The sequence below is a fragment of the Aplidium turbinatum genome, chromosome 5 (genome assembly GCF_918807975.1).
Source record: "Aplidium turbinatum chromosome 5, kaAplTurb1.1, whole genome shotgun sequence".
In the NCBI taxonomy this organism is placed as follows: domain Eukaryota; kingdom Metazoa; phylum Chordata; class Ascidiacea; order Aplousobranchia; family Polyclinidae; genus Aplidium; species Aplidium turbinatum.
In genome coordinates, this window is record NC_137476.1 from 29,424,256 (window position 1) to 29,437,455 (window position 13,200).

Sequence of the window (13,200 nt, forward strand, 5' to 3'; positions counted from 1 at the left end):
ATTATTCATCCAAGGCCGTTGATGCCTGGTTCAGACAAGGCAATTGAAGAAGACGTAGAAAACAATTCTATTGTATACAAAGTTATCCATGAGCCTACAGCCGTTGCTTTCAGAAAGGTTCTACGCAAACAAGATTACAAAGGTTTTTCAAAACCCTCAACTTGGACAGCAAAAGGTCAAAGAATGATTAATGGTTCAAATCAAAGTGTCTTCACGAATAAGCAGCAGGCTACACGTTGGTAAATAGCATGGTGGTCTTCTGAACGCTTATGTGAGTGGGTTGGCGTGATAAGGTCAGACAAAGCTATTATATTTTTTGGGTTAACTTTTTACGTGCTGCAAATTCAATCTAAGTTTACTATTCTCGACACTCTGAAGTGATGAGGCATAAACACACACTACATGGGGCTCTGCAAATGGCAGGACCGCGTAGCCATTGTTATAAAATAATAACATCCTTCTTTCTCAACGTAAATAGCAGAGCTGGTAGAAAGTAACCCACTAACCTAGGCACCACATTGTGTAACTTTAATGCCGCTTTAACGTTTTAACCGGTAGAAAATAAGTATAACTTGTGGAATTTACTATTGAAGCTATCTACGCTCAAAGGCGAACACTGTGCAAATTGACAATACATATTCGTGTAATCTATCTTCTCTTTTTATCTGTGCGCAGAGAACATCAAACTGGTTTATGGTCCAACGTTTGTTTTCACGATTTCGTTAAATATTGATCACGCAAATAAGTAAACTTTACAGACTTCAACCACTTTAAACTCACCTGAAAGAAGACAAAATGATATTCCGCTATCGCTGCAGTTTGGTCTTTGAGACAGACTTTAAAGTGAAGTGAAGCGAAAGTGATAACAAATGACCAACAATTACTGTCAGTTTGAAGTACCGTACTGCAAGTGCAAACGTACAGTTGGCAGCCTATGGAAAAGGGATCGGTATACGTCAAAAGCACCTGTTTGATTATCAATCAAAACCTTATATGAGAAAAACCTTTTTCATCATTTCAAACAAAAATTTATTTTTTTTATCTTAAGACATTGGAGATAGGAGAACATAGCTTCAGGAGAGAGCCCATTGACCCTTGAGCGATCTTTTTTGACAAGCGATTAATCGAAAAACCATTATTTATGTGCTACACTTGTAGCTTCTCAATGTTTACAAGCAGAGTGAAATGCAATGAGTCCGTAAGCTCTACATGTGTTAGTTAGTTTGTAATTTTTCTTTGCAAGCAGATGCACTGCATCATGATGGCATACGAGTTTTATTAGACTGAGATTTATTAGAAGATGAAAATACTCATCATGTTCTGAATCGTTTTTCTTATCGATATGGGCTTTGATTTGTAGCTCTAGCAATAGATTCAGATTTAACATTTTTAACTCACATTAAAATGTAGATTGAGAAACACTACGTAGAAAAAAAAACAAAAAAACGCGATTTTAATGGAGATATGAAAGTTTGTTTTAAACCGCTTTTCATAGCAGGATGATTCATTTGAAAGTTTTAGTGATGCACTGAATCATTGATTTGAAAAATGCTCTCGGTCAAAAGAGCTTGGCTGATTGGTTGATATACTTATAGCATGGGTCATCCTCTTCATTATCTCAGACTGATAGGAAGCAAAATCCTTTGAGCCTTAGGCTGGAGAATCGTTCAAATAAAGAAGCAAAATGTTAATTTATTTTTAACTATACTGTACTGTGAGAATGTAAGCAGTGGAACTTTACCCAATACTTGGTCAAGTTAGGTTCAACAGCTTAAAATTTAAATAGGCCTACAACCTAAATCGAGATCTCATCAGTTTCTGGGGTCTAGATTCTGTCCTTCGACCAATCCATCTTTGTGATGCATTTTGAAATACAACTAGACGCTATTAGAAGGAAGCCATCTTTTGGCATCTAAGACACACAGACCTTCTGGTCCGTTTTGGTTGACGGAGTGTGGTGCAATGATTGGTGATATGCTTTGCGTCTGTTTCTCAGCGTTACACCAGAAAGAAGTCACTGGCCATTGGTACACGATTAAGAAGAAAAGATAATTCTCTTGCGGAAGCGATTGACACATAGACCTACTCACGACCATCTTGGTAAGGACAGGTCAATAGAGTTAGTGTCTACTTGTTAGAGTTGTCCATTCCACTTTCTATTTGGTACGGTACACCCAGATAGGTTCAGAGATGCCCTATTTGTCGGCTGTAGTGAGAAAGCTGAACAGCTGGCATGGATGACTGTTTTGATCTAAATCGATGATGATGGTCATTCATAGGAGCGTAAACCTTAGACTGGAAGAGATATAGTTTAAATATACTGTAGTGCTCGTCGACAAGAGACAGAGTGGTTTCATCGTGGAAAAACCCAACAGGTTGGATGCCTGTAAAAATAAGGAGATTGTGTAGTGCTGTAGGAAGCTGGCATTTGGTCACAGTAGACAGGTTGTCATTGATGGCAGTGTTGATATTGTGACTGATCGCTGCGGAAAACAGCTGGTGATCAGCGCTCTGCTGGAGAATGAAGAAGAACTAAGGCCGCTATACGCAGAGTATCAGCGGCTGATCTACAATTGGAACCTGCCAAACGCTTCAGCAATGTAGCTTAAGATGACATTTTTGGCGCATCGACGCCAAATGGGTTGGTACATGAGCGATCTATCCAGCTCAGTGATATCTTTAATACTTCTGTTCGAAATACGAAGACAGTGATCTTTTATCGATCTTAACATTTAGCTCACAGCACCCTGATTATGTGGGGGGGGGGGGGGGAACCTGCCGACACAATGTTGTTTTCACTGAGTTTTTGTCATCAACGAACGTGCAAACGCCTTACAATTTTTTACTTCTATTTTTACCCATGTAAAGTTTTACGTGTGCACTGTTTGAGACACTAAAGCGCACATTGTCAGGCCACTGCATGAAACGCAGAACTTTAAACTTTTATCGGGATAGGAGCACACTTTTTCGCGTTATGTTGAGGTTAAAAATTTGTTGCTAAAATTTAGTACAGTGAAAAGGCGATAGGTATGATGCGTCTGTCATATTTTTGTATATCACAACAACGATGATTAGCTACCATGACAAAGGCAATAGTAATCAATTTCCCTGACAGGCACGCTTTCTGTATGAAAGAAGATCGCCTAAAGCAGTGGTCACAGAATATTTGTTTTATTTGATCGAAGCTCATGTTTTGGGAAAAATTCTCACAAAAATTTTCTGAAAGTTGATTTAGCGATCTACTAAAACTAATACAAAATTAAAAAGGAAAGAATGAGATTTAAAACTCAAACAAAGTTTGACCAAAAACACTGAACCTGATTTAATTTTAGTACCGCAAAGCTCAAAACCACCAGTGCGATTTCTTGCCGGTGATGATAATAACAATTGTATATTTGCTTCGGGCGTAACTTTGATACGTAGTTACGCGATCGCATGCGTCTCGAGACCTTTTTCTTCTGTTGCAATTTAGTTGTCTCGGATCATAGAAAAAAAGCGGAAACTTTTACAAAACAAGAGTTCTCTTAGAAAAATCTTCATAGACGCTGAGTTAACTTGGTGAATGAATGTGGCCAAAAGCTATTTTGAGCTATGAAAATATTTAGTGCAATTCTTAAAAATGAAAAGCAGAACAGGGTAATCGATTCTAAGCACAAGCATTCAGAAAAGAACAGTGTAGCCTAACAACACAGGCTACGTACAAGGCTCTTAACTTTAATGATTTCTTTTATAGGTAATATAAGTTTTACGACTTAACTGAAGGAGCAAGACATCTTGTTTGTCGCATAAAATCTCTGACGTTGAATTAAAGTTTAGTAAAATATTTTTCAAGAAAAATATGATAAAAGTGGACCACTGCAGCACGGATGACATGTCTGCCTTTCCGCAAATCAATACTTTAGATCAGTCGGCCTTGGCATCAAGTAATGAATTTAACCTTTCCGAGTTAGAAATCCTTTGGGGCAACAACCCGGACTACTTGGAAGCAATCTTGAATAACTCTTCAACGGCCAGTGACTGTGGAAGCCCCGAATGTGCTTCGGAACAGTCCCTTAATTATTCAAGCAAGCCTCTTGTATCAAAACTGGCTCCAATTGGGGAAACCTTCAGTCGAAACATGAACTTTCAAACCTGTGGTGCCAGTAACATAAACGCGGTTAAATCCGAATTAGTAGACTCGCATTATTGCTCAAAATTCGAGGGATCTCCCCAGCAGGAAAGTGTTGACTGTATGTCTCAAGTCACAACAGCTGGAGAGTGTTCAAGTCCGGCTGACAACGTCCATTTCTTGCAAGGCTATCCTGATAGTCTGGACAGTTTTGAAAGCAAGATACCACTAACACAAACGGAATTCCCCTTTGTAAACTGCTCAGTCGCTCGAGACAACTTTGAGTATAAATACGAAAGTGGATCAAATTGCTTCGTCGGCAACCGGCATATTAAATCTTATGCATCTTTTCCGTTTGATGACACCAGCTCTCATTTACATGGTGCAAACCTTTCCGTTGAGGAATCTCAACGTAGCTTCCCTTCCGGTATTGTGACTCCTCCTGTGAGTCCGGAGGAAGAGCGTTGTACAGCTCCTTTCTTCCAAGCAGCATCTAGCCACTCGAACAGCAGTGGATGTCTACAATCTAACATAGCTCACCAATGCCAATCTATGCGTTTCATGGTTCAAACAGTCAACAACGTGTGTCCTGAGAACAACCTTTCCCAAATTTCTGCCGCGTCCTACACCACGACTGCGCAAAGCTCGCAAGCCTTTTACCAACGTCCATATCACAATAATACAACTGTACCCAAGATCAAAACCGAACCTGGTCTTATGCCTAATGACACTCATTTACCGCAACACAATCCATCGTTGCAGCCGAATAGCCTTTCCGTACCCAATTACAAAAGCAATCACAATTTTGGATTCCCTTACCCGTTGCACACCAGTCAGCATTGGAATAACGGAGCCAACCAAATAGTCCATAATCCATCTAACTTTGATGCGCAAACCGCTGATATGTTTTCTTTGCACAAGGTAAGTTCGGCATGTAAAATCTTTTGTTTACTTTTATCGGTTCCAAAGTTTAACTATGTGAAAGAGTGCTTATAGCAACAAATTTACCAAAGATTTCTTTTTTAAATCACATCATAGTTTTTTAAAAAGTTTAGGATTTGATGAAGAAATCAGCATATGAAGCCAAAATTGAACTGTCACTTTCCTGTCTAAGGTGTAAATGAAATGAAGCTTATTTTTCTACCTCCATTCATATTGAGTTGTTTAGTACAAGAATTTAAAAACGTCATTGACATAAAGTGAAACTAATTAAAGTAGTATCAAAGCAAACTGTGGTGTAAGCTTGCAATATTATATCTAAGATAGCCCAGCTAATCATTATTCTCTCTCTGCAGTTGAAACACAAAAATGAAAATGGGGAAACACTTCCTGACTACCACACACAAATCTCGGCTCCATATGCAAAAAAAGTGACAAATTCCTCCGACAAAAGCAAAAGGGTCGGGGGAAGAAGATTCTGGTCCAGGAGAAAAGCCACTCTGCACACCTGCGAGTACATGGGATGCGGGAAGACATACACAAAAAGCTCCCACTTGAAAGCACATATGAGAACTCATACAGGTATAATCTTTGTTCAAGTAATCAAAATTTTCATGTGAGAAAAGATGACAGCACAAATTTGTTTCTGATTGCAGAAAAATGAGTCAATACTCGCAGTTTGTTTATCTTAAAAATAGGATATTTATGTTGCCTTATGTTGCTAAAGTTTTTGTTATGCAGGCATCTATTATTTTGTATTTACATTGTACCACCACATCAATTTAATCTTTATGTATGCAAAAGAAGTTTTTCGAAGCAAATCTACTGAGTTTAAAGCACAAGAGCGAAAATGTATCAGAAAAATTAAAAAATATATGATTAATAGTCGAAACCTTTTCACTTTTTAGGTGAAAAACCTTATCATTGCACCTGGGCTGGTTGTGGTTGGAGGTTTGCAAGATCCGATGAGTTGACAAGACATTATCGCAAACACACTGGTCATCGCCCTTTTAAATGCACGATGTGTGAACGGGCCTTCAGTAGATCCGACCATCTTGCTTTGCACATGAAGCGTCATGTGTGAACTAACAGAGGGCTTCTTTACACTTTGAGCAAACTTTCGATTATTGAGAAATTTGCATCACCGTTTATTTTATTTTTTTTTACTTCTTTGTTAAGTTATTGATATTTTTTCAAGAATTGATTTATATTCTTTGTCATTAAATGTTTTTTTAAGTTGATTTCTACGAAACAATTTTTTTTCCATTACCGCGATGTAGATGGAACGTTAAATGTTGGTGGAATTGTTTTGTTTTAAAAACGTATGTAACGAATTCGTGCCAAAGGGACATCTTGATTTATTAATTTAATGTTGTTTCAACATAAAACTATTTTGGCAAGTCAATTTTATTGTACTGTATTTGCACTGCCGTTTTTGTTCCTACTTTGTGGTATAGATGTTACCAGCAAAACTCGACGACATCGTCTTTCATAGAAGATTAGTTGTCCATGAGCGATGAATCAATGCGAGATCAACGTACTTTTCAAACAATCCACTGCTCTTGTATTTGAAACAAAACACATTGAGTAGACAGTATTCCCAGCTAGAAAAATCGGTCGTTTTTGCAGTGATTCAACGTTTTCAGACGGAGAAGCGATGTTAAAAGTACCGATTTTCTTACCTGGGTTAATACTTTGCCTGTCGTATTTTGCCAATCGTGTATTTAAGTATCGTAAATAAATCAAAAATTCAATTTGTCTGCGTCGGTGGTTTGCGGATGAGGTTTCCAAACGATTATCTCAATAACTTACGACGTTACGCCAGGTATTGTCCCGAACTGCGGCACTAAATCATAAATTCCACGATGTCGCTTAGCAACTAGTTTAAACTTTGTTTTTTTGATTTTTTTCTATTTTTAGCCTTTTTTTATTTACTTTGTTGAGCGAAATAAATGAGATGCCACAAGGCTTTGAATCTGAATTAGCCTACACTGTGAATTAAACATTGTATATTTGGGAACACATTCATCTTTTAGCAAATAAAATAGAGAAGCTACTTTATTCAAGATTTAGCTACTTCAAATTGGATGAGCAAAAAAGTAACTTTACTGTATTTTATAGCCCACTGATATTTATTCAAATTATTGAAAAATAACTGATAAATATTTGTTGTTTTATAGAGAATAAACATTAGGCTATTGGCACTCACCAAAACAATGACAATTTTAACGCTGTCATTAAAGTGGTCATTGTGGTAAAAAACGCTTTAGTTGTGAACGGATTTTTTATCCTCGGCTGAGAAAATCTTTTATAAAGCACTGGCAGTTTGCATACTTCTGGAAATTTCCACTTCATACAGCATCTCAAATTTAGATGGGGTTGCCTTATTTGATTTATCACTTAAATTTTCACATTTTTAAAAATCAAAAATTAAACAGTTTGATATATCTATTATAGGTCTATTATTATTTAATTGTTATTATGTAAAATACAAGTCACCATTGATGACTAAAAACTGACGACTAAACGGCCAATGCTACTGTAAAATCAACAAGTGAATAAAAAAATAACAGTAACCTCTCAAACAGCCTACATGTAGCTCCACACAAAGTGAAATTTGCATGACTTTAGACTCTTTTTTATTTATTTAAAAATAATGTCTAAAAAGACATTATTTAAAGTAACTACGGGCAGTGGCCAGTGTTTCGATCTTCCGATTTCTTCAGCGTAGTAAAATATAAATGGAAAGTCGTCTTGAAGTTTTGAAATGATGGTTTCTAAGAGTGATTTTAATAAGCCAATGAGAATTGATTTAATTTTTTAATTTCGGACTCCAGCGAAACGTGATTTTACCGCCAATTAGAAAGTGTGATTTTTTTGAGAAAAGTTCTGCTAAGCAATGAATAGAATTTGTTAAAAATAAGAACTTGAGAAAAAACAGGAATTTGTCACGAAGCTAGGACATAACAATCATAACTACTGACATAACTATTGTAAAATGTAAGTTAGCAATTTCTGTGAAAAATATTTACTTTACCTCGCTCCAATATTGGCTGCATATCTTTATTTCAAGGGGGCTACATATGAAGTTTTCTTTCTAGAAACTTCAAAGAATAATTAATTATTATCGATGTAACAAAAATATTGTTGATTCATGTAAAATTGCTAGTTATAGGCTTGTTGGATAATTATTTAACAAAGAAAAGAAAATAGCCTATTTAAAAGAATCGTCAGAAAATCTATTTGTTCTGTTTGAACTTGCTATATCTAAATGCGAGCTTTATAGTATATAAACTTGCTATGATAAAATAAAATTTTCAGGACGTAAAGAGTGACGTTTTCACAACCGGAATTTAGCAGCAATTAGCCAAATACTATTCAAATATTATAGTTTCAGGAGAGACTTTGCTTTCTTGTACCAAAGACAGGCAAGACACAACAATACAACAGGGTTGAGCATTATAAAACTATATTTTACATCTTTACAAATAGTTTTAACAGTAAAACATTTTCAGCTTAACTTAGGCTGAGCCCTCATCAGGAATCTGAAAGAATTTATAAAAATGCAATCAATTTCAACTTCTTGAATATATTCAAATATTTGTATATTCAAATATTACTCTGAAAACAGGATACTTTGAGGTGTGTTGATCAAAATGCAAAAAAATTGTGCAGACATTTCATTTTTATTTTGCAAATCGGATAAAGGTTGTATTCTGTCAACCGCTTTCAAGTTTGCGTTTTCTAACGCGTTTATTTTCGCTTCAAAAACAAGCTCTAGAGCTATAAAGTGCTTTGTCGTTGACATTAAAAAAGGTAATTTTTTTGCAGATTTTATTTTGTTTACGAAAACTTGAAAGTCTGAACTTTCAATCGCTGATCAAGACAGTGATTCAGCAGTCAAAATAACTAATGCCAAATCTGTGTAAATTCTGCTTATCCAAGCGTTTATTGTTAATTTTCTGCTAATTCTGAGGCCAATAATGACAACAAAATCCGCACAAAAAATGCTTTCCCGCTTCAAAGCCCACACAGCGCCAACACCTTCAGCAGCGTTTCTTCTCTCTTGGGTATTGGCTGATAGTTATTTTTTTGGATTTTCTGTTTTGCCACCCAATTGTGTGTTGCTACAAAGTAGTCGTAAAGAGATGACTTTTATGTGACTAACCAGTAACAACTTAGGCTAATAAAAACAACTTTAAAATATAAAAAATACTTTATAAAAATCTTACTCAAATCAATATTATGAGACTTTTAAATTTGCTCTAAATGATAAACTATGGCATGATTTTAGAATATTTCTGAATTACAATGGATTTAAAAGTTTTGAAACAGGACATTGTCGCCTCCTGCTGGACACATTTATTCTACACAAGTTTAAACTTTTTTAACTACCCAACAAGCAAATTAGTCCTTTTTACAATGACTCAACATTCAAAGACGTTTAATCAATACAAAGAAAAGACTAAATTTTTAGCTTGGGCAGTAGGCCTACGACGATTTTGCAGTTGAATGTCTCTAAACCAGCCGAATAGCTCAGTTGTTGCTATTATTATTGGCATAGGGAAGGCTTTATAATCTTTAAAATTGCAGTCTTATGACTGTAGCAAACAGTTGCTAACAAGCTTTGCACACTGTTGATTTGTTACCAGAAAAAAAAAAAAAAAAAATTTGCTAAAAGGTAAACTTTGTAATCTTTCTCTTGCAGGTAAATTAACCAACTTACTGTATGTTCAGCGAAAAAGCAGTGAAAAACATTTCATTTTATTTTCTGCAGCATTGTTTTTGGGTTGGTTTATTATTAGAATGGACATTTTCCAACTGACATGACCAACAGAACATGATTGAAGAGCGACAAAGTTTTGGACTTAACAAAAACTTTTTTATCATGATAATGAACACGTTCAGCGTGCAAGATCAAGCGTAGTAATACCCATTGAAGCTCCCAACCCAACCATGTTGATTAGTTACTGGATGTTGTGTGTTCACATTTGGAGCGAGTGGGGCACAGTTTGGTTTTCTCGTCCACGGAGTAAATTGAAACCTATTCACTTGAGCAAGCATTGGATTATATCCTGGAACCATCACGTTTCCACCGTATGTAGGAGGTCTGTACTGATGGATATAATAAGGATTTTGTAGAGGAACAGATCCAGGATTTACAACTCCAAATGGTCCATGAGGAAGTTGAGGTTTAACGTCATATCCTCCAACTGGGATTCTATTTTGTGTTTCAGGGATGGGATTACATTTCTGCTTGAGTTGTTCCATAGGATAATTGTTTGGTAATGTGGGATAAGCTTTGCTTTGAGCATCAATCAACTCTTTTTCTTTAGCTGCTTTTTCTTCCCTTTTCCTTTTTTCCCATTTTTTTTTATAAACTTTTTTCCAAGATACATTTTTCTTCAAGGTAACTGCTCCAAACTCTTCAGTACAAAGAGCACGCCACAAGATGTCTCCGTCAGCAGTTTCTCTCAATTGCTTGCAAGTTTTTGAAACCGCACAAAGGCTTGAAGAGTCCAAATTTGAAAATATACGTAGCAAAATTTGAGGCTCTAAAGACAGTACTCCTTCCAGTGACGCCTGCTTACTCTCTGTTCGCATTATATCAAATGCTCTATACAAGATTCTTTCTTTAAACTGGTGTGATAATTTTGACAAATTTTTGTATACAGTCTTTTCTTTGATTGGTTTTGAGTCGGCACTAAATTTTTTCACAAAATCTGTTGAAGTAATTTGTAAAGTCAAAACTTTTTCCTTCATAGTTGTGCAACGTTGTGGTTGTACTAAGCCGTTGACAATTATATATGGTCCGAGAACGTTGCAATTTAAAGAAAATATTAAACTTTTAGCAATAAAGTGGTTGTATTCTAAGCTGATAGTAGAAGAGAATAGAGCATCACTGATGTCTAGCGGATGTTGCATGTTTGGGGTTGACAAAGAACAAAATCCGCTTTCAAGCATCATATTATGAAGAACCGCACAAACAGCATGAAAACTGTTCTTCACTGCAGAAAGTTCATAAAGAATTTGCAACGTCGTAGGAAGAGAATCTCCATATTTATAATCCTGAAGAAGAAGAGGACCCCTGTGGATGTGACTATGAGAAGCCTCCCTCGCTTGCCTGCTGCTTCCGATTCTGACTATTCTTACCATTTCTTGACTGTTTTCTGGCAAACTTTATCATCAGTACTTATCATCAGATTACTTGAGGTCGTTTTAGATCTGTAACAAACAATGGTACAATAAAATACAGCTTAATGTAATTTGACAATTTATGAGTTCATCAAGAAAATATGAGAATATTGCAAGTATTAAAAACGATAACACTTTTTTTTGGCAGTTATATTTTAAGGGAGCGAAAGAAGATTCAAACTTGGCCATCGTATGATATCAATAGCTCCACGACAGAAGATTATAGCCTAGCCTACCGGCTTCACTCTACCATAAACTTCATCTTTTTCAACTCAACATCTCTTTAGCTTAACTGTTAACTTAAATTTATTTATCATAAGTTTGCAAAATAGTGCCTTTGGCCTATCTATTATTACAGTTCGAAATTTCTTTAATGTTTAGTGTTATTGTGGATCTTTAAGAATAATTTCTTACCTTTATATGATTCCTAATAATTCAGATTTTGATGAAGATTAAAATTTTGAAGTCACATGAGTAGACTGCAGGAATGCTTGAAAAGCTGATAAACAATCAAATAAACAAAGATACCTTTTATAATTATATTTTTGACCGTTTGAAACATTTTTAACAAAACAACATATACACAACGGCAAAACTAACACATGAATAAACATCAGATACAAAAATAACAATTTTTAATTTCCAGTTTTGAGCATGTTCCAGCAATGTGTGTATTACTTATTTCGTCATAGTAAAGGCAAGTATGACTCAGCAGACAATTACTAAAAATTAACTGAAGAAAATTTGCAGGCTAAGCTTCGCGAGTTCGTACGGTATATCTAAGCATTAAGCAAAAACAATGCTCGATATAGATCAGGCATTCTTAACCAAGGGTTCTTAACTGGGCGTGCACGCACCACTGAGGAGCGTGATACCTGCTTTCAGGGGGGCGTAGATGATGACGTTAGAAACTATGCTTTTACCTATCTTGTAGCTGACTATGACTTTTCAACTATTCTAGAAAGGGTGGAAGATCTGGAGGAGACCATGTCTTGGAGGACTAATCAGTAATCATCACTAATGCAAATCAACAAAATTTCTTCTGATCAATTCAATTTATGTTTGATACAAACCGATGTCGACCTGGTTTTGAATCTTTATCCTCGGACTGATAAAGTCTTGATTGGTTATTTCTGGTAGTTTCGCATACTTGTAGAGGCTCTTGACGCAGGGCCGGTTACCGAGATTGGCAGAGTGAAGTTTTTCGATTTTTGAAGTGTTGTTGCCGGGGAACTATTCCATTCACTAGGTGCCGCTGAATGGAGAGCAGTCCTAAAATGCGTTGCTCAAGCGCACACCCCGAGAGTCGAACTTGCGCCGCGTGATCTTGAACTGGGCGCGTAACTACTGAACTAAAGGGGCGGACAACCTGAAGGAGATAATATACACTTAATACCATACTGGTGCATGGGAAACTTTGCTGTCGGAATCCATTGAACTGCGGTTTATTGGCCAGTGCGAGAGACATCGCTAACTGTCCAATGTTTAATATAAAAGTGATTTAGACAACCAAATTCTTAAATAGCTTAGAAAATAGCCTAAGCCTAAGTCAGCTAGATCAATGGCCTTCACTGTTGAAAACCACTGATGTAAGCGAGTAGTTAGCTTTTTTTTTCACTCCTCTAGTTTTCTTTTGGAGTCGGCTTAAAGGGAATCAGTAGATTCCACGTAGACAGATCAGGTGAGAATAGCCACGGCGAGTTTTACAACAGGAAAAAAACAGTTTTTAGGGCGTGGTCGCGCTTTAGAATTGTGAAGCTTTTCAGTAGGAACATTTTGAACAATTAAAGTGGAAATTCGGTAAGTCTGTTATAAGTTTCTTTTTTATTACTTGCCTAGCCTCACACAACAACATCTAGCCTACAGCGTACTTATGGGTCAATCTCAGGTCAACGAGTTCAAAGTCGAAAGAGCAGTGGTGGTGCAGGCAGAAAGCTACCTTCATACCATTCTTCATG

General features: G+C 36.4%; 2 protein-coding genes across 3 annotated transcripts; one reads left to right on the plus strand and one right to left on the minus strand.

The window, feature by feature from the left end:
• The first annotated feature begins 3,687 nt into the window (after window positions 1-3,687).
• On the plus strand, window positions 3,688-6,957 carry LOC145770450 (uncharacterized). The gene is made up of 3 exons (XM_082582103.1): window positions 3,688-5,029; window positions 5,404-5,629; window positions 5,956-6,957. Exons 1-3 carry the CDS (start codon window positions 3,839-3,841, stop codon window positions 6,129-6,131), a joined length of 1,593 nt encoding a protein of 530 aa, XP_082438229.1. The 5' UTR covers window positions 3,688-3,838; the 3' UTR covers window positions 6,132-6,957.
• A 1,627-nt stretch (window positions 6,958-8,584) lies between these two features.
• LOC145770822 (F-box only protein 7-like) lies at window positions 8,585-11,867 on the minus strand. Of its 2 annotated transcripts, XR_014289178.1 has the most exons (3): window positions 11,657-11,867; window positions 9,774-11,272; window positions 8,593-9,174 (listed from the first exon to the last, which is right to left on the minus strand). XR_014289178.1 is itself a non-coding variant. In XM_082582553.1 (2 exons), exon 2 carries the CDS (start codon window positions 11,201-11,203, stop codon window positions 9,965-9,967), a length of 1,239 nt encoding a protein of 412 aa, XP_082438679.1. In that variant the 5' UTR covers window positions 11,204-11,272; window positions 11,657-11,867; the 3' UTR covers window positions 8,585-9,964. The 2 variants fall into 2 exon arrangements, 1 of the variants encoding a protein (XP_082438679.1); XM_082582553.1 differs by having other exon boundaries at window positions 8,585-11,272.
• Window positions 11,868-13,200: the final 1,333 nt, after the last annotated feature.

Bases quoted from the DNA above. Each gene is read 5' to 3' on its own strand.
- LOC145770450 (XM_082582103.1), top strand. From the start codon at position 3,839: ATGATAAAAGTGGACCACTGCAGCACGGATGACATGTCTGCCTTTCCG. The intron at 5,030-5,403 runs GTAAGTTCGGCA...CTCTCTCTGCAG, and splicing joins ATATGTTTTCTTTGCACAAG to TTGAAACACAAAAATGAAAA. The intron at 5,630-5,955 runs GTATAATCTTTG...TTCACTTTTTAG, and splicing joins ACATATGAGAACTCATACAG to GTGAAAAACCTTATCATTGC.
- LOC145770822 (XM_082582553.1), bottom strand. From the start codon at position 11,203: ATGGTAAGAATAGTCAGAATCGGAAGCAGCAGGCAAGCGAGGGAGGCT.